The following is a 26009-nucleotide window of genomic DNA, read 5'->3' on the forward strand; positions in this document are numbered from 1 at the left end:
TCGAGAACAAAAAATAGAACTACAGCTATTAAACATAAATGACTAATATATGAGTGAAGATAGAATAACGTACTTGTGATTTCAAGGCATTTAGAATATGAGCAACGGCACGGTCCTTAAACATCTACATCACCAGAGTCAATGACTGAATTGAAGCCTTCAGCTTCGACATGTCTTTTTTATACCGATGCATGATCCGTCACAGTTGACGCTTCGTGACTACTCCGTCATTGACTCTTGTCGAATGGGTCAACTGTAATAACATATATTACTGTGTTATTCAATAATCATATATGAAATTGTTGAACATTACCCATTAGAACTTTGATATCCTTATCGATGGCTCACTACCACTATGCAGTTGAGCAAGACCAATTGGTGGTTGAAGAGCTGTTGTCGCTTCTTTCAACTGCAATAATAGAAATTACTGTGTTACTCGATAAACATATGTGAAAATGTTGAACACAAACTGTTAGAACCAATCTTACCGACAAGTCATTAGCATTGTGTGTCTGAGAAGGACCTCTCAGTGATTGAGGAGCTGTCGTCGCATGGTCTAACTGAAAACACAGATATGTTATTCGATAATCACAAATGGAGTTGTTAAACATAAACTGTTATAACCGTCCTTACCGGCTCATCGTTAGCACTATGAGTTTGAGGAAGACCTCTCGGTGGTTGTGGAGTTGTAGTCGCATGGTCCAACTGTAAACACAAATATGTTATTCGATAATCACATATGGAATTGTTGAACACAAACCGTTAAAACTGTTCTTACCAACTCTTCACTGCCATTGCCATGGTCGTCACCTTCCTCCATCAACTCGAGGATCGACAGCTCATCAACTCTAGTAGTGGTAGTGCGCCTCCACTTCATGGCACCAGTGGCTCTTTTGTGCTTCAAGTTTCTCCTCTTTTCCCTCGCACCTAAGCCCCAGTCCGCCCGATCCTCCATGTGCCCTATTGGCACATATTACTGGCCCTTAGATAACGGGCTATCGATGTTCACAAAATAATCCCGGTTGGCCTCATCCGGGGTGGGCTCTAAGGTTTCGACTACCCATAACTGCAAAATAGAGATTGTGATTAAATTTTAGGAAAAATTATTATACAAATTCATAGCAGAAATTAGTAACTGTTCACTCACCTGGTGAAATGACTCCAATATCTCAACTGCCTTGTAGAAGTCTTTTGTCTTCTGGTTACATTGCCATCTGCACATGCATGGGTAGACGTTGCCTATTAGACTAGATGGGGCAATTATCTTTCGCAAGGGTGGAATTACCTCCATTGCCTAGAACTGCAAGTCAAATATAACCATACTCAAACCGTAAATGATAAACGAGTGCAACCATAAATTATTATGTCAAAAAGAAAATGAAAAATGTTATGTGGCAGTACTCATATCACCCACGTGAATCTGTAAATGTTGTATCGTAAATGATCCTTTTACACGTTCGAGGCAAGCACTTCAAGCCCCTTTAAAAGGTAGTCCAAGGTCAGCCTCCAAACATAGTGACCCATGAGAAAACATTCCAAGTGTCTATGTCCTCCACTAATGACAAGAGCCAAGACGTCATCCGTCTACGGTAGTCTTGACCAAATAAAATGTTATTTGCGATCTATATGATAGCCATCTTGGTCGCGTTTCTTGGTCGCTGAAAGTTGCCTCTGCGAAATATATCAAGCAATGCCTGTAGCTTAATGCTCTACTGCCTGTTCCAGTATCGCGCATGAATTTCATCTGCAACAACCTCATATGGTCATGTGAACACATCGAACATTCGACCAAACTTCAGTCTGGTGATAAGGCAGAACTATTGCTTTGATATGCGCACCTTGCTTTTGCCAATGGCAAACCATAGCTCATGCTCCATTGAATCTATCACAGTGATTCGACGAATCATGATGTTATTTAGGAGATCTGCAGAGAAGTAGCCTTGTGGATATACGTCCAGCAACATTCCAAAGCACATACGCTTCACTACATCGTACTCCCCTTACTCTTGGAGAGTCTTGTTGATGTAAAGCAGTTGCGACCACTTACAGTAGGTGTTAATAGCGACATTGAACGCCCACTTCTCCCTCAGCATAATAATCAAACTGTCAAGATCCTCATATTGTCTAGACTGCATCTGCAAAACATGGCACACATGCATGAGTGAGTTAACCCATAATATTGTAACACGCCATGCATATAACGTAAAATATTGCAACACGCCATGCGTATCAAGTCAAATATTGTAACATGCTAATGTTGACACGCAAATCATTATAATTACTATATCCTTACATGAACTGGTCTAAAATGCCCATGGCATGTGACACATCAATCAGTGATTTACTAACTCGTTACACGAACTACCCTAAAATAACCAATGTCGTGACATGCTAAAGACCCCCAAAAAGTAGTTAACCCATTACACACCATATCTGTTGTAGTTCAAAACTTTGGTATAACCATAAAACTGAGAAGAAAACAGTTTAAACAAAACAATTGTAAAAGATTGAAAAAACACGAACATATCACACAAACCTAGTAAAAAATTAACGAACAGAAAAAAGTTTTAAAAGTTTTATTTTTAGACTGACTGACCTCTTCACTGATAACCAACATTGTTGCTGTGGTGTCGTCAAGTTTGCAAATAACAAAGTCGAACACTCTGGTACCTTTGGGAATAGGGAATGAATCAAATCAAACTCTCTGAGTTCCTTTACACAGATGTTTATGATTTTTAAAAAATATTTAATTAAAATGAAATGGCCTCACAATTTCCTCTATAAATATTCATTTATTCATTGAATTCATTCAATGGAAGTCCAATTGGTTTCCTCGATATTTGCTCACTTTTTTTTTCCTTTTTCAAACCCTGTCGTGTCACTTATAAATTGCCATGTCGTGTCACACACTCTAAACCCTGTCGTGTCATGGATCTCCATGGAGTCTGACAAACTCTTAATCCTGCCATGTCACAAATTCCCTTCATGGCATCTCACAAAGTCTTAACCCTGTCGTGTCACAAATTCCCTGCATGGCGTGTCACAAACTCTGAATGCTGACATGTCATAGATTCCCTTCATGTCGTGTCACAAACTCTGAACACTAGCGTGTCACAGATTCCCTCCATGGCATGTCATAAACTCTGAACACTAACTTGTCACAGATTCCCTCCATGTCGTGTCACAAACTCTGAATGCTGGCATGTCACAAATTCCCTCCATGGCGTGTCACAAACTTTGAACCTTGCAGTGTCACAGATTCCCTCCATGGCATGTCATAAACTTTGAACCCTGCAGTGTCACAGATTCCCTCCATGGTGTGTCACAAACTTTAAACCCTGTTGTGTCACACATTCCCAACATGTCGTTTCACATTGAGCAAGCCTTTGAAATTGCAGGAGAATTCATTAAAGAAAGGATGGAAAGTATAGAAAACGGATATAATGAAGGGAAAAGAAAAGATTTCTTAGCTGTACTAGTGGAGTTTCGTGGTGATGGCATAGAGGAGCCAGCCAGGTTTTCTTCAACAACCTGTTAGAAAAAATCGAGAAATAAATGAAAATAAAATAAAATAAGTAAGAACATTAAGAAGGTTGAGGCGTGGTATCACTGTCCTTAAGGATAATTTTCATCCCTTCGAAGTATAAACTTAGTGCAAAAGGACTATAGTGGTTATTCTCTAAGATTCAACAGACTTTTCCCGATTAGTTTACACAAACTATTAGGGATACCAGGAACAGCATAAAAATTACTAATAAGAAAGAACCCTTTAAGATAAGGGAGTGAGGGAAGTAGAGAAGTAATGGAGTGAGGGAAGCAAAGAAGTGAGGTGTGTTGAGAATGAACGTGGAGGCTATATTTATAAAGATGAACAATTGAGAGAATCAGGAGAAAATAAAAAATAAAATATTATGTAACGTTATAAATATCTGTAGGCACCTATTTAAAAAAAATAATAATGAAATAAAAAAAATAATAAATAATAAATAATAAATAAATTTAAAATAATAATAAAAAACAAAAAAAAAGAGAGGAAACAGGGAAATGACTAAGCGTACGCTCAACCATCCCTCCCTAATAGACATGGCAAAGCATTTAATGCTCCTGAAAAGTGAAGAATGGGGCTCCAACTACCAACTCCTTGGTGCCAGAGCCTCCACCTCTAGATTGTCCAAAATTTTGGACAATCCAGCCTTTAAAGAGGATCTGAAAGCCATGGAAATACGGGGGGCAACAACAAAAAACAAAAAAAAAACCTTTAGAACAAACACTTAAAAATCCTACTCCAGCAGTGGAAAAGTAACCAAAAATAAAAAAATCCCTAGTTTTCTCTACCAGCCAACCAACCACAATAGCCATAAAAAATATAAAAAAATAAAAAAAAATATACACAATGGAGAGTGAGTTTAGAAGAGAGTAATTTTGAGATTTTATTTTTATTTTGGTTTCTAGGGGGAGATCTTTATTTTTTGTTTGGTTTTTAGGTTGAAGTTTTCAAAAAGGGTAACCGTTGTGTGTTTAGAAGAGAGATTAGGGGGTTTAAGTTGCTGGTTAGAGGAAGGAAGAGAGAGAGAGAGAGAGAGTGAGCGGTGTAGAAGAAGGGATAGTGAGTGGGCCAAGACAAAAAGAAAGAAAGAGGAAGAAGAAGGAGAAAAAAGAAAAAGAAGAAAGGGAGAAGAAAAGAAAAAATAGCACCAAACGGTACGTTTGGAGTGTGGCTTGGTGGACTTAAGGGAGTGGACCTAATACAGCGCGTTTGGGCTTTCTATGGATCTTTGAGCTGGGCTAATCATAGCCCAGAAAGGTATAACCTTCCCTCTTGATTGGAGCTTGTTTTAATTGATTTTGGGTCTAGTCCATTTTGCCTAATTAAAATGTATTTTTGGTTTAAGTTTAGACTATTCTAGGAAAATAGGTTAGGTGAATTAGCAAAATAAAAAATATATTTATGATTAGTATTTATAATTAGGAAAGTTCAAAGGTTTGGTCTAAAAAGTTAATAAATAAATAAATGAAAATAAAATAAAATAAAATAAAAAGAATAGGACCTAGCATGAAATTATTAAGTATAAAAATATGATGTTTGATTTGGAATTAATACCGATGATAGGATGTCCGTTCGGAACGCGAGAAGTCTCAATTCCAAATGGGTTTCTTTAGGTTAAAATTTTGATTAAGACCCCACCAGTATGATGGGAGGGTCCTCATTTTGAATTTCGATAATTCTACTTTTAAATACAAATTATATACTCAATTACTAATTGGTCAAAAAAGTAAAAAAATAGGAAGTAATGAGAATAATAATTATATTAACAATAATAATAATAATAATAATACAAAGAGGAATGGATAAGAGACATATATAAATAATAATTATGAAATAAAAAATAAATAAAATAAAAATATTTGGTCTAAAAATATGATTTTGAAAATTTTCATATAGTGAAGTAAATAAGTACTTACATAGCAAAATACATAACGAAATAAAAATGGAACAATAAGTAAATATAAAATATTTAGTCATGGTATATATGCTCACATGGAGAAATAATAAAATAAGGAATAAACAATAGGATTTATGAGTACATCATGTACCATTGTTGCATTATTAAATGTCATGGCATATATAAATATTCTGTATACGAGTATAAGCCCGATGAGGAGACTTTTTGTGGAAGCTTGTGAAGGCGAGTTTCATTGGAAAACTTCCTAGGTGAACAGATACTTTCGAGCCCCACCAGTACGATGGGAGGGTTCAGAGAAATATCTTTAATAAAAAGTTTTTGCTCGTATTAAGATTTGCATTCATGAAAATGCTATTTCTACTCGCAAACAACTATCCCGATGATGGGATTTACTCGTTAAACTTGCAAAGGCGAGTCTTCCGAGTAATTCTCTAAGTGAGAGGATATCCTCGGATTCCACCAACATGATGGGAGGATTCAAGAAATATCCTCAATAAAAGGTACTCGTTTGACATTATCTAAATTTTATGCCATCCATTTCACAATATGCATCAAGGGTACGTCACAATAAAGTATTTTAATAAAATAAAAGATTAAAATAAAAAAATAATAAAAATAAATAAATAATAATTAAGAAAACACAACAATAAAATCAATAGGGTAGGATAATATATGGTAAAATGGTAACGTTCGTGGAACGGGGGTAATAGGGGTGTTAATCCTTCTCTGTACATAACCGCACTCTTGAACCCAACTCTAAATAAAATATGTAGACCAGTTCATCGTTTTTTTGATGAACCTAAAATAAATTTAGGATTTCGTCAAACAGAAGCAATTTAATAAGTGACCAATTGCACCTAGGTAAAAAAGATTGGTGGCGACTCCCTATGTTATCACACGTCTAGCGGTTGGGTTCCCAGACCCGCACGTTACGACAATATCCTGAAAAAATCAAAGACTAAATGACTTTGCAGCTGCTTTACTACACATAATTAATGGATGTAATTCCAACTCTATGCAGCTGCTTTACTACATCATGTCTCAAACAAATGTGTTTATTTTTACCATTGAAAGTTTTATTCTTCACAATGACTATTGCCGCTTGGCAATCACAATACATAGACACAGACGGTGTTGGTTTCATTCCAATAAAATATCTGCTAAGAGGTTTCTCAACCACTCAGCCTCATTGCCAACCAACTTTAAAGCTACAAATTCTGAATCCATTGTAGATTTAGCAATTATTGTTAGTTTGGCTGATTTTCAAGTTATAGCACCCCCACCAAGGGTGAATATATAACCCCTTGTGGATTTTGTCTCATCTGAATCTGAGATCCAATTAGCATCATTGTATCCTTTTAATACAATGAAAAATCCATTATATAAAATACCATAATTTATAGTACCTCTCAAATATTTCATTATTTTGCTCAAGATAGTCCAATGATCTCAATCGAGACTTTGTGTATATCTATTCAATCTATATATAGCATAAGCTATATCAAATCGAGTACAATTTATCAAATGCATCAGACTTCCAATAATCTATGCATACTCAGACTAAGTCATACTATCACCTTTTTTTTTTTTCTCTAATCAGTAAGGTGATGTATTTGCCAACATGATTCATATAGCATTTAAACCATTAATAAAGGTTACAATTGCGTCATGCAACATAAGAAATCTCTTTTAATAAAACTGAATTTGACTGGTCATGGCAGTTAAATGTTAACGCAACATGGTATTAGCTCATAATTAGCTAAAAGGCATAAATCATAACGTATAATGAAAGTAAGACGAGCATAAAACATTTTCAGCCATGATCACCAGTCAAAACCAGCATTATCCAATAACGTTTAAAACATCAAATAAGCAAAGCATACTAGCTCTTGGGTAGGTTTAAATAAACTCATGGGTCCCTTCCACATAATCCAAATAACTTAGGGCAGTATATATATGATTTAAAACAAGTTAGCCCCTTGCTAAAATTCATCAATTCTGAAAATCATGTCATGTATATACAATTTAACAATGTTGTCAAAACTTTTCAAATACAAAATTTTATTCCAAAGTAGCGTGCACCTTTTAGAAATAGAATGATATTGAAATGCTCTTTAAATCATACCATAACAATTATAAACATTAACGTTGCCGAACATTTAAAACAATAATGTGCACCTGTCAAGCTCAATATTTCATGCCATTTATGCACAATAAGCAAGTACATTTCATATACCATTTACACATTTCTAAACAAAGTAAAAATATCATAAAATGGTCACTCTATGGCACTAGAAATAAGAATTCAATTTTTGAAATAAATATTAAAGATCAAGTCAGATTAAAGGGCTTGTTTCCTAGCTTTGTAAATTACAATATATAGTAATATATATATATATATATAACGATATCCTTTCAAATCTATTTTAAATAAATTTTAACAACCATGTTCAACCGTAATAAAAATCNATATTAACATATATATATATATAATATATATATATATTATTGACATTACAAAATGCACATAATTTGAAGGAGTAAACTGTGAAAGTACAAATTAAAAGATTGTAACTTTACAATAGCAATAATGCAAAGTTAATAATGAGGTAAAGCAATTTTAAACAATTCCTTAGTCCCGCTTGAATAATATTCTATATCTATTCCAAGATCATCTAACTTTCATTCCACCAAATGTACCTTAAAACATGCAAACTTTCATCCTCATAAAAAACATCACATAAAATAAATAATTAATTCTATTGATTTTTAATAAATAAAAAATACCAACCAAACAGAAGTTTAGTTTAGGCAAATCAAATTTATAAACAGCACAACAGCCAAAGTGATACTAACCAAAAAGGTTTCCTGCTAAGCTTTTGAAATCTACTTTTTCAAGTCAAAGCAACAAGTCAGCTACTTCATTTTTCTAGGGCATATCTATACTATCAATAAAAAAGGATCCGGTGTAACTATTTTAATTCCCTTCAATTGTATGCCCAATTGAATGACAAGTGTCGTTCAATTGGATGCTTTGCTTTTTTTATTTTTTTTATTTTCTAGCATCCAAACGACACCGTTTTGAGTTTGTCAAGTGTTGTCCTTTGCTCCTTTGTTTGATTGAAACGATGCCATTTTGTCTTTTGGTGTGGTTAGATTGTTTTTTCATGTCATTAGCTGAGGACGGCAAATCATTTTATTTTATTTTTTTGTTCCATTTGCGTCCAAGGAAAAGACAAGAAGAATAGGAAGCGAATCATTTTAGGTTTTTTTTTTTCATTTGTATCCAACGAAAGGACAAGAACAATAGGAAGATATGGACAGTTAGAAGTTATTGACAAAAGAAATAGGGAAGACAAAAAAAGTTGAAAAGGAAGGGATGAAAAGAGGCAGTGGTTGAAAGGTTTAACGGAAGCAAAGGAGAAAGGAATACGAATCAGGAAAAAATGGTTGTATAAACATTGGGTTTTTTGTTGTGAGGTTCATCGGTTGTTTTCGGTCCGATGATGGGGAAAGAAAAGTGCGTCGATTGTTTTTGGTTCATTGTGATGGTCTTTTACGACAAGAGGTGGGTTGAGTTAGATTGTTGGAGTTTTGTTACGTTTTAAGGAGTCAACACAGGCAGTGTTGAAGGGCTTAACAGAAGGGCTGGCGAAAGACAAAGTAATTAAAAAAATTGATAGTTGAATAAGCATTAGGTTTCTTGTTTTGAGGTTCGTCCGTTGTTTTTGGTCGGATAATGGGGAAAGGCAAGGCAATCGATTATTTTTGGTTGATTGCAATGCTTGGTAGGAGGAGTGGATGGGTTGGGCTAGGCTGTTAGGGTCTTGTTAGCTTTTGAAACTATGTTGTTTTGATCATTGGAAATAAGAAAAGGATAAAGTATATGCAGATTTATACGCTCTTGCTTGGTCATGTCGATTGTCAGTTAGCTTGACTTTTTTGTCTAACTTTTATGTTAATGAAAGGACTACTATTGACCGGTTATTTGAGTTTGTCCCACTATTTTCCAGTTTTTTGAATTCTTTTACCTTTTTGTATTATAAATATTATGCTTATTTCTTTTTGTTTGTAAAAGACACGTTTGGCTTCTAGAACACTCTTTGCTTTTTTTGGTTTATCTACATTCTGGTGTTTGGTTTTTGTTTATTTCACCAATCTCGAAAGGTTCTATTTTTTTTCTTATTATTGTTTTTTGTTCTTGATTCATTATCAATGGTCTAATTTTTTTGTTTTGTTATTATAGTCAGATTATTTTTATTTGTAACACAAACATTTGCTTTCTCTAATTCTCTTACCTACTTTTCGTTTGTGTATGTTCTGCTGTTTGATTTTTTTGTATTCCATTAGTTTGCAAAGATTGTACTTTTTTCTTATTATTCTTTTTTCTTCTTGACTGATTATTAGTGATTCATTTTTTTCTTTCAATAGTTTAACCTTAGTTTATGTTTTGTTTCTTCTGTGTGCATATAACAGTAAGTTTTACAACATACAAGCTGCAAGAATACTTTATTTTGTTTAAGTTAATTTCTCTATCATGGTTTGATTGTTCTTTAACTAATAACGAGACCTCTATTTTTTTTAGTATTTTATTGTTTTGATTATTTCATATAATTTTGATATTCAACAGTTTCATGATAAGATATTTCAATGTGAAGTGTTTAAGAATTTTTTTTATTATTTTGCTTTCTTTTATTCTATCACTTTTCAAGTATTTATTTATTTATTTTTTAAATGACAAAGATTTGTATTGATCATAAAGCTATACAGCCAAATACATACAGGCAACACACACTATAGGTGCCAACCCCTGTACAAAACTGCAGGGAATAAAAAAACTTGCAGCATCCCACCCCTTTTCCCACAAAGACCACACAGCACCCAAAAACAAAACAACCCAATTTCCCAATTAAAAAGACATAGGAAAACAAATTAGCTATCAACAAAAGAACCTAGCAATAACAAATAGATTTTGTTATTGACAAACACAAAAACATTAACAATCCAACCGCCCCCTATCATGCTTAACTGCATACAATCTCTTTCTTACTAATGCTCCTTAGTCTTTGCATCAGTACCCTTTATCTAATCGGATCCTCTACCTTTTGCACCTCAACTTTCGCTAGATTATCAGTTGCTTCATTCCTGGATCTCAGAATCTGTTGCAAACTGCATCCATTTACCTTTTTTTTTAATGCTTCAATCTGCATTACAATACCTCTGAACTTCCAAAAAGCCTCTTTAGGTTGCAAACTTCATTTAATAGCATTATGAGAATCACTTTCAATAATCAAATCATACCTTTTCAGCCAACTTGATGCAGAAAAAAGCTGAAACACATATCTAACAACAAGGAGTTCAGTAACATTTGATGTTGTAACACCATCAATTTAAAAAATAACATAAACATGTTACCTTCATTTTCTTCGGGAATTCTCTCCTTGATAGCTACCTTATCTCTTTTCTTTTCAAGTATCTATTGCTACATTCTGTAGCTTTCAACTGTGTGTTTGATGCATTGTACTCTTTCCTTTACTTATGATTATCATGCAATTTACGTTGGGCTTACTGTCAACATATTGAAATATTTGTTAGCTCATTTTCATGTACGCTTTTGTTGTCGCAGCTTGCTAGAGTTATTGTTGAAGTATATCATTCAAATATTTAATGACCTTTTCTTTGAGAAAATCTGTTAAGAGTGAGTTTCAATTATTTATTGATTCTTTATTCTTTATTCTATTTTTTTAACTAATATAAATTAAGTGTTTCATTGTGTTGCTGTTTTATTAGTTTCACAGTAAGTATTTTATGATTATTTCTGTGTATTATTTCTTCATTAGTAAATCTTTTTCTATATGATTTATCTTTTACAATGATCACTGTATATGAAGTTCGTTTTGTACTTAAGTGTTTGTTTTGTTGTTGGCATACAAGTATAGACGTCAAATACTATTTAAATAATAATGATGACTATATACTTTTTTCCATCAATTTTTGTAACATGAGTATCGTATAATTTTCGTTACATATGTTTTGTGTGTTTCATACAAATATCTTGAGAATCATAAATAATGTTAATTAATTTATGTAACAAATATTTAATATATATTGTATATTGTACAAATATAATGTCGAATGAACATGTAAGGAAAAGAGGAAGATATAAAGAAGGTAGTCAATTTGTGAAATTTCCTGTTGGTTCATCAATAATCTTTTTGATGTACCTTTTGTTGAAAACTCAACTTTGACATTTTCTATGGAAGAATATCCTGTTACAAGTAATAGTCATGTCATAAAAACTGCTAACAGAGTAGGTGGTCAGAATTAGTTAAACAGTAGTAATTCAAGTTATTATCAACATAATGCTGAGACATCTTATTTTCATTTTGAAAATCTATATGATGTTTCAATTATTGGTCATGAATCTATACAGTCTTTAGGAACATGTGATTTTTAAATCTATATGATGTACCTATTATGGATGATCAGTTTATGACAAGTGTTTTCTCAAGGAGAATTTGAAAAGCAAAACTTGATGTTCATGGTATATGCATAACTTTAATAATTGTTAGGTCATGGTATACTGTTCATTTACAATTATCCAACCAATTTTTTGTTCAAATATTGTTTATCAATCTATATTTTTTGGTTCTGTGAGAAAGATAAAGGCCATGATAGGATTGTTTCTTCTGGAGTTGTACAACATGAACAAATAAATGAAAGGTCAAACCAATTAACGGTTATTGTACATACAAGTAATGCTTGAATTCTAATATGCTCTCTGTACTTTGTAAATGTTAAGTTTGTAGTTTTTGTAACATATTATTTACTCTTACTTACATAATATGAAAATTGTATTCAACATTTAACTTTGGTGGACCAACCTGCTTTTGTCCCTTTTGTGATGCTATAATGTGGTATGAAAAGTTGATACAACTCAAGTAACAACTTTTTGTACATTTACATTATGCTGTCAACAAGGTACTGTTCGATTATCTTCATTTAATCATACACCACATTTCTTAGATGTTTTGCTAGATTACAAAGGAGATAGTAAAAGTACTAAATTTAGAGAAAACATTAGTATTTACAACTCTATGTTTCAATTTACCTCTATCAGTGGTAGAATAGATAATAGCATAAATAGTAGTGTTGGACCATATATATTTAGGATTAATGGGCAAAATCATCATCGTATTGGTTCCTTACTTCCTACAATAGGGCACAAACCTAAGTTTGCACAATTATATATATATGATACTGATAACGAGATATCAAATAGAATGTCTATTTTTGCACATGAAAATACCAATAATATGATATATAAGTGTATAGTAGAAGGTTTAATCAAGATGCTTGATGAGACTAATGAAATAGTTAAAGTCTTTAAACAAGTACGAGATCGGTCTAAAGAATCTAATAATATTAGAATTCAGCTTAAATTACTCGGAGCACGGAATAACCAAGACAAAACTTATGCCACTCCTACTAGATCAGAACTTGCAAGATTGATTGTTAGAGATACAGGAGCATCTGACAATTATCGTGACATTATAGTTGAGCATCAAACTAATGGACTTAAGCGAATAAGTGAGCTTCATCCTTATTTTATGGCAATGCAGTATCCTATTTTGTTTCCATATGGAGAAGATGGATATAGATTGGATATAAATTATGTTGACTCTCCCGTCAAAAAGAGACCAAAAAGAAAACAGATTTCAATGAAAGAATATTATGCTTATGTTATTCAGCAATGAAGTCCAAACAAAAGTACATTGCTTAGAGGTGGTAGGCTTTTTCAGCAGTTTATTGTTGACACATTTTGTGCAATAGAAGAAATGAGATTACAGTTTGTTAGAAATAATCAAAAAACTTTAAGGGCTGAGGTATATAAAGGATTGAAAGATGTTGTGTCAAGAGGTGATCTACAAGGTAATGCAGTTGGAAAACACGTACTATTACCTACAACGTTTATTGGAAGTGCATGCTACCTATTCCAAAATTATCAAGATGCAATGGCAATTTGTCGACACTATGGCTATCCAGATTTGTTCATAACATTTACCTGCAATGCAAAATGGTCAGAAATCAATGAAGCTTTATGTATGATTGATGGCCAATAGGCACAAGACAGACCTGATATAGTTTCAAGAGTATTCAAATTAAAGCTTCAGTACTTCATGGACGATCTAATTGAAAACAAGCATTTTGGACCAATTTCAGCAGGTAAAATTTTTCTGTATATTGTAGTTTGTTACAATATTGATTTAATTGTCAATGTTTGTTTTTATTTTCAATTATATGATACTTATAATTTTAATGTTTTTCTATCTTTCTATTTACTTTAATGTTTTGTAGTTACATATACAATTGAATTTCAAAAACGTGGTCTTCCACATGTTCACATACTGCTTTGGCTAGAATCTACTACAAAGTGTAAGAATGAACAAGATGTGAACAGAATAATATCAGCTAAAATTCCAAACAAAGAACTTTATCCAATCGGGTATGAAACTGTTTCAACTTTTATGATGCATGAACCATATGGTATTTCAATCCTTCTTCTCCATGTATGGTTAGAGGTAAATGTTCAAAGTTCTTCCCAAAACAATATTAGTCAGAAGCTATACTTAATGAAGATAAGTTTGTTCACTACAGAATAAGATAAATAATTGATAAATCATGTATTGTTGTTAAGAATAATGTCGAATTGGATAACAAATTTGTTGTGGCTCATAATGTTGATTTGGTTGTTAATTATCAGGCTCATATTAATGTAGAACTTTGTAGTAGATCAAAAGCTATTAAATATCTATTCAGATATATTAACAACGGTCCAAACAGAGCTAGGGCAATCATTCTCAATAGTAATTTAAATAGTAGCATAGAACAACAAGAATTACCAAACTGTTTTGATGAATTAAAGCGTACTTGGATTGTAGATATTTATCATCCTATGAATCGTGTTGGAGAATGTTTGCATTTGATATACATCATCATCAACTAGCAGTTGAAAAATTAGCGATTCATTTATCAGATCAGCAAAATATATGCTTCAATGATACTGATAATTTGTATGGAGTGATCCACTGGCCTGATGTCACAAAAACAATGTTCACAGAATGGATGAAAACAAACCAATTGTGAGACCTTGACCTTTATAGACTCGTAGATGGAAGTATACGCGATATCCCTTATCAGGGGTAATTTCATCATTTCCTTAGCAAACCCATAAAAGTAAGTTTTAAACAATATTATGTCCTAAATAGGCCTAAGGCATAAATGAATGATGAAAATATGGATAAAATGACAAGGAAAGAAAATTTTGGATGATTTTCACGGTAGGGGCAAAATAGTCATTTTTCACCTTGGGTCAAAATTTTTAAGTTTTCATGAACCCGAACATTTCTAGACTATTATGGACCTTGTCCTAATGTCAAAGGAGTAAAGAGATTGCATAAAAGATTGGAAGAGAATAAGCTAATTTGTGAAGGGGCATTTTGGTAATTTAAGTGGAGTGGATAAGCTTGGGCTATAAATATCTCTTTCTTCCAACAACTTCTGCGTTCTTCAGTAGCTTTTCTTCTTCTTCTTCTTCCATTTCACGTTGCTTCCCAACCTCCATGGAAGCTTGATATAAAGCTCTATAATCTCTCTCAAAATAGTTCTAAATTTTTATGCTTTTGGTGCACCCTTTCATAAACCCTTGTGCTCTTCCACTCTCTCTTTAAAACCCTTGAAAAACCTTGTTTCCATACTCTCTCTCTCGTTAAGTGTTTTAGAGAGAGAAAGAGAAAGCTTATTTAATAGCTTGAAAGTTTTTGGAAAGAATTTCAAGCACAAAGCTACCAAGGTGAGTAGTAAATTAGAGTTGAAATTTTAGTGTTGAGAATGACTAGAGATTTGATTTGTGAATACTTTGTAGTTGAGATTGTTAAATCACTTTAGAGTGATAGGATAGTGAAAATGGATAGGCATTTAAATGGCAATTGAAAGCTAGCTAAGAGATAGCTTTTAGGGTTTATAGTATGTGAATTAACATAATGGTGATGGTAATGTGATGATAGGTTCCAACAAAGCCACACTGTCCCAATTGGACCATTAGTGAAGTTAGAGTTGGTTAAAGGCTCAACAAATACCGGTGAGTGGACTTGCATTTCAAACTTGTTTTGGAAAATGTGAATGATTTTATCCAACTTGTCTTTGAAAATGTGTGCTAGGGAATAAGCCTTGATTAAATGTTTTTGATATTGTGAAATGGAAAATGTGTAGAAGGATGCATCCTTGTGTTTATTATTATGTTGGTATGTATGTATATGCCTTTTGAATATGTGCTGTGTATTGATGAATGATGATGGGTGATGATGTTGAGGTGGGCAAGTAGGGAGTGCACACATGATGATGATAGTGTGTGAGTAGGGAGTGCACACATGATGATGATGAAGTGTGCGAGTAGAGAGTGCACAAATGATGATGATGTGTGTGTGTGATATAAAGTTCATAATATGGTATATGGATGAAATGCAAGTGAAATTTTACATGTTAAACTTTGGGAAATTATATGAGTTTCATGTTGTGTTGGTCATGTGAATAAGGTGGTCTTTGCTTGAGGAAAATGGGGATTTTTGCTGGTGCCTTGTTTCTCACTGCATCGAGATTTAATCTCGCTGCAACGAAAAAGTCTCGGGTTTGATGGCCTTTACCCGAACTGGTTCTCGCTGCAGCGAAAAAGTTACAGTAGCTTCTCACTGCAGTAAGAAACCTTCTGTCCATTTTGCTATCTTATGGGTTTTTGTCATATTTTTCCATTTCATTTATACCCTAGTGGAGCATGGACTTCCAACATGTTTGGGGATTATCTAACTAAGTTTGGAATAACGAAATTTTGAGAGAAACCCTCGGTCAGTTGAAAAACCCTCGTTCGGCTAATAACTTGAATTTTTAACTTCGCTACAGCGAGAATGCCTTCCCGCTGCAGTGAGGACCCGTCGTTTACTTGACTTGATTTGCATGATTGCTATTAAAGTTTTTACTCTCCAAATCCTTTGTTGAGCATGGACTCATTTTATAAAGTATTTACTCATGTGGGGTTTACATGAGGTTTAATAAGAACTAAAATAAATTGCATTGTTTTGAAAAATAAATGCATCATGATTTTATTAAACATTCTTTATTGTTTACTTGTTCCCTTCCTTGTTCACTCACTGGGTTTATACTCACCATTTTCAACTTTATGTTTTCATATCAAAAGGCAGCTAGTAACTAGGACGAGGTGTCCTCGTAGACTTGTATCCATCTTTTGGTAGGTGTCTCGACATTCAGTAGTTGTACATTTGTCCGAGTCTCTCCGTTGGAAGTCGAGTGTTCTTTTGTTGTGTATAGACAAACTTAATGTAAATTATTAAGATACATGTTGTAAACAATGTATATACACTTGTTTGGTATGCCAGTGTGAGATGACAATGTTTAATATTATTCTGATTCTAAGTTATGAAATGTGACTTAGCAGTTTATGATGGAATGATGAACATGTCAGATTAATAGGCTTGCTTGGGCTTAATGGACTACGTCCATTGGGCCCATGCACCTGTCATGGCTCAGAGTTTGGGTTCTTGACACTAGTTGTATGAAGATACAAGGCAGTTAATCTATGTAGAGTTTCCAACAAAGTGGGTTTGGTCAAAATCTGAAACAGTTTGGAAGAAACGACAAAAAGAAAAATGTATTAGAAGAATTACATATGTTCATCCAGCAGCAAGGGAACTTTACTTTCTTCGATTACTATTAAATGTTATTAGAGGTGCAAAAAGTTTTGAAGAACTAAGAACAGTACAAGGCATACTAATTCTACATATCAAACAGCATGTGAAGCAGTAGGACTACTTGGAAATGACCAAGAATGGACAACAACAATGAAACAAGCTTCAAAATAGGCAACCAGTGAACACTTACGGTAACTTTTTGTTTCCATTGTGATGTCCTGTGAAGTAGCTAATCCTATATTATTTTGGGAAAATACTTGGAAGTACATTAGTGAAGACATAGAATATAAACTGAGACAAGCTTTTGGGATTGCTAAATATCAAGTTCTAGAAAATGACGTGAAGAATTTTACTTTGATAGCTCTAGAAAAAATTTTCAATAAAAATTGCAGTTCACTATTAGAATTTAATCTGCCACTCCCAACAGAAGGTTCTTTGTACACATTGCAAAACAGATTAATTCATGAAAAAGTCAATTCCAATTTGGAGGAACTTGTGGAGGAACATTTACAATGTCTGTCAAATCTCAATTCTGAATAATTGAATGTTTACGAGGCTGTGAAAAAATCTGTTGAAAACAATGAAGGTCAAATGCTATTTGTTTATGGACATGGTGGTACAGGAAAAACATATTTATGGAATAAAATAATATCAAGAATTAGATCAACAGGAAAAATAGTTCTTGCTGTAGCTTCATCTGGAATTGCATCTTTACTACTACCAAGAGGAATAACAGCACATTCCAGATTCAAAATTCCATTAAATATTGATGAATGTTCAACATGTCAGATAAAAAGAGGTACACAACTTGCTTCATTAATTGAAAATACCAGTCTAATTGTTTATGATGAAGCTCCAATGATTCACAGATTTTGTTTTAAAGCTTTGAATAAAACCTTACAAGATTTACTCACTGATAATTGTCTAGAAACTGAGAATAAGACATTTGGTGGAAAGACTGTGCTATTATGAGGAGATTTCAGACAAATATTGCCTGTTGTCGAAGTTGGAACAAGATCAGACATTGTAAATGCATCAATAAATCAATCACTATTATGGAAAAATTGCTGTATATATGAATTAAAGACAAACATGAGACTTTTATGGTCTAATTTTGATGAACATATCGGATTTGAAATTTCAAGTTTTGCTCAATGGTTACTAGACATAGGAAACGGAAACATTCCGACCTCTAACTATGAAGATGAAGATGAACCATGTTGGATTCAAATACCAGATGATTTATTGTTACCATCTACTGAAAATTCGATACAAACTATTGTCTCAACTATATATAACTAACTACAAGAAAAGTTTTCAGACATACACTACCTGAAACAAAGGTCAATTATCATTCCCTACAATGAAACTGTTGATCTTATGACTCATATGTGCTTAATTTGATTCCAGGTAGATTGAAGTCATATTTCAGCATCGACCAAATATCAAAATCTGTAGACCATTCGATGGAGCATGAACTGTTATCTGGTAGAATTTTTAAACTCACTTAACTTCCCTAGAATTCCTAAACATTAGCTTGATTTGAAGGTAAGTACAGTTGTTATGTTATTGAGAAACATAAATCAAAGTGCTGGACTTTACAACGGAACCAGAATTTTGATTACTCAACTAGCTCCTAATGTCATAGAAGGCAAATGTAACGACCCCTCCTCGGTAGCTACCAACGTCTGAGACCTCCAGGAAAGACCCGTCAAGTCCCGAACAAGCCTTTCTCGAATTACCCGTTAGTTCACTATATACAATCACCATTCCATGTTGGTACTTAAAACATTATTCTATCATATCATGATTTGAACTATAAACATAATAAACAATTCAATCTTTAGACCATTTATTCACAAGTATATACATTGAAATCCATGATCTACAATTATTTACTTATATCAACACCAATATTCGTTTACAACTTAATAAACAAAGTGCTACGATTTGACCTCTAATAGCGGAGTGACTCGGGATAAAATGCTATGAGTGCCTTTACCTACATATGGTAAACCGTACACGTCGATGATTACACGTTATGCTGATCCCTATTTGCAAAAAAGGAAAAAGAGGGATGTGAGTCTCATAGACTCAGTGATCATCAGCTCCGTGAGTAAGGCGTAAATGGAAAACAAGCAATAAGGGAGAGATTTTGAATAATAAAGCTTGCCAAATAGATAAAAATATTTAATTCAAACGGAGATTTGTGCCTTATATGTATAAAAGAAAATATCGAGAATCTTTTGTAAGTCATAATCAACCATAATGTATGTCAAATCAAATAAGTTAACTTTTGTGCAGCAAAAAGGTTAACAACCATTTTCAAACTAAATCAGTAAAATATCATTTTAAACCTCATGCTCGTAAAAGATCTCTGCAGTCGAAATTGTCTTATGTAATACTCAAATTAAATCAATGAAGATGGACAAGCTCCCACGAAACCAAATAGTAACCAGGTTTATACACAGTTCGTAAATTGCCTCGTATGCGAGGGTAAAATTCATATAACAGTAAAACCAAGGGGAGCTGCAGGAAACCGCATAATTTCATTTTCACCATGCAAGAAGTAAGAGTCTAAAAACCCAAAGAGATTTTTGTCTCACGTAGAAAATCAAATAAAATCCATGATCCCGCTACCACGTAATAACCTTCGGGAGCCTCGCTCCACCAGATCCCACATGCCATGGCAATCTCAACGATGTTGGCCGACATCGGAGAATCAAGCGGTCACAACCGCGAAATCATCTAGTGCCCTAGCCATGCATACATATATCACAGGCCATGGTCCCCGTCATGCCTAACCGCCCGTCGGTGACCTAAAGGTTCTCTAGCTAGAGCTCACTCGTGCATGAGGGTCACACTTAACCGAAGTGACAGTCGGCCTACTCTTGAATCTCTCAGTTTATAAAACCATTTTAAAAATCACTTTATATCCTTGAACTCTCATTTCAAAATTATTTACAAAGCATTCAACATAGGGTATGATAAAATCTATCATTTCCTCAAAATATATTTATGCATGAATTTTAAAACAATAATTCACATGGTGAATAAGCAATATAACTATGAATGCACACTACATAAATATAAGGCACAGATTTTGAGGCAAAACAGTGTGAAGGGCTTGTTTCTCGATTTTCAAAACACTTTACATATAATTTATACATATATATTCAAAATGATTTCTAAACATAATTTGCAACCACAATTTCCTAAGATTGCTACTAGCACATGTTATCCACAATTTTCGCGTCTAAAATAAATCATACGTATAGATATATATTTACGAAAATTTTAAAATTGACACCTCCTACTCACCTTACAATAGCGAGATATTACAACACTATTTCTACTTGCTGACCGCTCGTTACTTCCTCTGGCACACCACTATAGTGCACTATATTTATTTTAACACTTCCAAATTGGGTTTAGTTGGCCCAAGTTTTCATCTTTATTTTCTCTTTTGGACTTTTCTTTCCTTGTTGCCACTAGGCCTTTCTCATGGGCTCTTTCCATTTCTCCTTATTGGGTTATGCCCACTCCCTTTTTTTTATTTCTTTCTCTCTCTTCTGCTCTTTTTCCCTGTCAGTCAACAGCACTTTCCTTTTTTCTTTTTTTTTTTCCTTTCTTCTCCCTTCTTTCTCTCTCACAGTCGACAACACCCCCAAAAACCCAACTTCCTCTCTTTTCCTTCCTCCAAATTCCAGTAGCCAACACCCTTGTTTTCCCCTCTCAAAATCAGCTGCACAACTCTTTCTTTCCTCTTTCAAAATCAACTTCTTCCTCCCTTTTATTTTTGCTTCATAAATGGCTTCCTTCTTTCCCTCTTTCACCGTCGGTCACCTTTCTTTCCTTTTTCTTCTTTGGCCGGCCACTCTCTAGATTTTTCCTTTCTTTTTCTCTCTCCTTTTCATCTCTTTTATTTCTATTTCCTTTCCTTCTTTTTCTCATCCTTTGCCGACCCCATCATCATCATAATTTCTTCTCTTTATTTTTCCTTCACTCCATGTGGCTGGCCCCTACCCATTCAACACAAAAATATTAGTGTAGCTTCTTATTTGACCACATGGGCAGCTGCCCATGTTGGTCTTTCCCTTTTTTATTTTTTTACAATTACATATATCAATTTTTATATTCATTTACTATTATTATTATTTATTTTATTTACTCAAAATAATAAAATTTACATACAAATTCTCAACTTCTTTGTATTTGCTACACAATCCTCAAGTTTTCGTATTTTAAAATTAGTCCTTCCGACACATGTAAAAATTTTAATTTCTTTCTATCTTCTCTTACACGTGCACAACCAAAATATCGAAACGTGGTATCACCGTAATATTTAAATATTGACTTACCCGCGTTAGCTCTATTTAATAAAATCACACGATTTCACTTATGTCATTTATCTCCCAAATTCATTCATACTTCTTCTCCCCTACTTAAATTAGTCATAGAACCTTCTTTCATGACTAATTTCAACAATCAATAAAACATTAATATTTTAATATTATTTATTTATAAGATAAAATAATATTTTATTTCAAAATATTCTTCTCACCCGTACCTGTTTTTCGACCCTTAATTTATATCAAGTGACTCTTCATTTTATCGATACGGTCTTATTGACGGCTAAATAAGGGTACGAGGTGTTACAATCTGTGAGACCTCAATCCTTATAGGCTCATAATTAAGCATAGATGTAATAACATGGGTCAGGGGTAGTTTCATCATTTCTTCTAAAAAGCTCCCAGAAGAAGGTTTTATGGTATTTTAAGGTCTAAATAGGCATAATAAGATATTTTGGGTGCCAAGGAGACAATAGGAGGTAAGAGAAAATTTTTGGAATAAAATAATATTTTATTTAGTGTCAAAATTTTTCATGAAGAATGAGTATATGGTCAATCTAAGTGAGGGAGAGGAAGAATGAAAGAATTTTGGAGAAAAACGACGTTAATGGGGTCGTATGTCTTTATTAAGTAAAGATAGCGCGGATAAATAAATATTTTAAATATTATGGAGATATCGCGTTGGAGTACAAACTTCATACTTTGTTTGTACATGTGTAGAAGAAGGTAATAGAAGGAAATTGGAGTTAAATGAGTGTTGGAAGGACTAAATTAAAATGGAAGGAAATAATAGGGGTAAAATGGTCATTTTACACCTCAGATCAAAATTTTAAGTTTTCGTAAACCCAAGTAGTTTAGACAATTGTGGACCTTGTCCCTGTGTCAAAAGAATAAAAAGATTGCACAAAGGATTGGAGAAGAACAAGTTAACTTGCTAAAGGGTATTTTTGTAATTTTAAAGGGAATTGGATAAGTTTGGCTATAAATATCATCTTCTTCCAGCAGCTTTTTGAACTTCCAACAGCTCATCTTCTTCTCCTCCTCCCATCTCATGTTGGTTTCTCTTCCATGGAAGCATGGTATGAAAACTTCCTAACTTTCTCTCTCTAGCTTCAATTTTCATGCTTTTGGTGCACCCTTTCATAAATCCTTATGCTCTTCCACTCTCTCTCTTTAAAACCCTTGAAAAATCTTGTTTCCATACTTTCTCTCACTAGCTAGGTGTTTAGAGAGAGAAAGAAAGAAAAAAGCCTCATAATAGCTTGGGAATTGTTGGAAAGAAATTCAAAGTTACTAAACTATCAAGGTGAGTAGTAAATTAGCATTGGGTTTTAAGTGCGGATAATGTTTAGTGATTGAATTGTGGGTTTATTGTTGAGATTGTGTATTGACTCTATTGTGACTAGGATAATGGGAATAGATAGCCATTTAAAATGGATATTTGAAAGCTAGCTAAGGGGTAGCTTTTAGGGTTTATAAGTATGAATTGACATTATGGTGATGTTAATTTGATGGTAGGTTCCAACGAAGCCCCATTATCCCAATTGGATCATTAGTGAGGTTAGAGTTGGCTAAAGGCTCAATTACTATTGGTGAGTAAACTGCGTCTCAAAATCATTTTGGGATCGTGACTGTTTTGTACAAAGAACTTAAATGATTTTATATAACTTTTTCTTAAAACAAGTGCTTTAGGAACAAGCTTTTGCTAAATAGTTTTAAGTTGTCAAATGTGGTTGTTATGGATTCATGCACTATTTCATTATGATATATATATATATATGTATGTATATTGTGCATGATAATTAACATTGTGTATGATGACTATAACCGTGTGTGTGCACAATGTGGGGGGATGCACATGCCAGTGATGATGGCGGTGTGGGAGATGGATAATGATAGTGCCCGTGTGCACGATGTGGTGGGATGTACACGATGGCACTGATTGTGCACAATGTGGGGGAATGCACATGATGGCACCGGCTATGTGCACGATGTGGGGGGATGTACATGAGCCGGGTGTGATTATACTGATATTGGTGTTTATCTATGCATTTATATATATACATCTATGTTTATGAAATCAAAGTTCATGAGTATGGTATATGGTTTTTCATATGTGAATCTTGCATGTTGAACATTGAAAGTTACTAAGTATTGTCAAATTGGTGTTCATTGCAATAAGGAATTTGGCTACAGCGAAATGGATTTTTCCTGCCGCCAGAAATTTTCGGTGGTGGTACAGTATAGTGATTTTGAAAGTGATTTTGACCACCTTTTGATTAGAACTCGGAAAAGTGGTAAACAGTAAAGTCATAGCCCTACCTCTTAGCTTTCTAATGACCTAACAATCATGTCAATTGAACCCATGTAGTGGAAGATATGCTTGAAAAACCAAACCATATACAAATCGAGAGTGCCTTTTTCTGTAGTGAGAAATGTGTTGTCACGTTGCTACCTTGCTCGGGTTCTGATATAATTTCCTCCACTCCCTTATCTTCATGATTGAGCATGGGTCTTTGCAATACTAAGAGTCCACTGATCAATGTCCAAAACAAGGGGGTTTGGGAAAGAAATTATACCAAATTGCATTGTTTTCAAAACAAGTGCATCACGATTTCTAAATTCTTCCTTATCAATTGCTTGTTCCCTTCCTTGTTCACTCACTGGGTTTATACTCACCGTTTTCAACTTCATGTTTTCAGATTACGAGGCAGTTGGTAACTAGGTCGAGGTGCCTTTGTAGACTCGACTATTGGTAGATGTCTTGGCATTCAGTAGCTGTATATTCGTCAAGTTTTTTCGCTGGATATCGAGTCTCCTTTTGATATGTGTAGACAAATTTGATGTTAATTATTAGAATACATACTATAGACAATATATGTATATTTTAAATGAGTAGCACCAGTACGAGTTGGCAATGTCCATCACCATTTTCATCCAAAGTTATAAAATGTGACTTAGCAATATTTGATGGAGTAATGAGCAGGATAAATAGTAGGCTTGCTTGGGCTTAGTGGACTACGTCCATTGGGCCCATGCTCCGATCATGGCCCGGAATGTGGGTCGTGACACAATCTCCCCCACTTAAAACGAATTTGTTCTCGAATTCAAATCAACATACGGTGAATAATCAAAATTCTAAAATTCTTCTACATCACCTTCGTCGGACATTCTTAATATAAGATCTTAATCTTATGAATTATATCACTTTCCAATCTTTATAGAAAACTCGACAATGTCATATTACATTTAATGATAAGTACCACACTTCTTGAATTAAATCAATATTATTCTTCATCTCATAAAGAGAAATTAAAAATATCAATAATCCTAGTCACATCTCAGTCAATACATTCTTAAATCATCAATTATGCATGTTTACATAACCATCCACAATTCCTCTACCTTGATCTTTTATCAAATCTTCCGACATTCGAACATTTATCCAACCATTCACTACGGTTTTAACTTGTTAACCAATCTTTATTTCTATTTACATACTTCCATACCATTTCCATTCGAGCTTTTCATAATACGTAAGGATCAAGACATACTTTATTTATTTTAGATATATTTAACATCATAGATTATTCAAATCTAATAACCATTAATAACCATATTCCCAAAAACAAAACTTCAGTGCTTTCATGATCAAGTGCTCACTAGATAATTTCAACTTATACCACAAGGCATTTCAATAATTAATGATATTCTTGTATATATCTTTATAGTCTTAATCAATCTCTTTAATCAATAGCTCAACCACTTAAAAATTAAGTTGCTCAAAATTTTCCTTTAAAGTTCCTTTCCAAGTCTTCTCTTGATTACTAATCATCTCTATATCTCCAATGTCATAGTTAATTTGTTAGTCATTAGCCACATACAACATATCTAACTTGAAATTCCTCAAATTTACTCCAAATTCCAAATCTCATGGCCTCATTAGTTTATCAATCTGAAGATGAAATTAGACATTTATCTTCCCTTAAATGCACCTTAAAATCAAGGAATCATTTACTGAGACCTTTCCAAAATTAACTTCTTTTAATCTTATTGCCTTAAAAATTAAATCCATAATCATTCATTCTCAATCATGGGCTTTATGTCAAACAATCAGATTGTTAAACTTTTCTACCTAAATTCAAATGCACAACTCTCATGCATAAGTTATAATTTTTTTTTTCCAGATCTTCATATATGACAACTATATATTGGAATTATACCAAAACTAATACATTGTTTTCCATTGCCCCTTAAGACATTAAATTCATAGCATACTTCTCTATTTGTGTACTTCATAATAGCCTAACGAATTCTAGCTTACAATTAAGCTAGTTCATATGCCAAGTCCCTCAGGCTATATCCATAATTATTTCCAAAATTTTCAACTTCAAGTAGTCTTAGCTATAACCAGTTCAATAAACCACTTG

The 26009-nt window shown here is 33.6% G+C and overlaps 1 protein-coding gene across 1 annotated transcript in view; it reads left to right on the forward strand.

Moving 5' to 3' along the window:
• LOC108661913 (cytochrome P450 76A1-like) overlaps positions 3362-26009 on the forward strand; it is a 34018-nt gene continuing 11370 nt past the window's right edge. Inside the window, 2 exon segments of the mRNA XM_018120903.1 lie at positions 3362-3533; positions 19320-19339. Coding sequence (XP_017976392.1) covers positions 3362-3533; positions 19320-19339 — 192 coding nt within the window.

Source organism: Theobroma cacao, chromosome 5 (assembly GCF_000208745.1).
Source record: "Theobroma cacao cultivar B97-61/B2 chromosome 5, Criollo_cocoa_genome_V2, whole genome shotgun sequence".
NCBI lineage: Eukaryota > Viridiplantae > Streptophyta > Magnoliopsida > Malvales > Malvaceae > Theobroma > Theobroma cacao.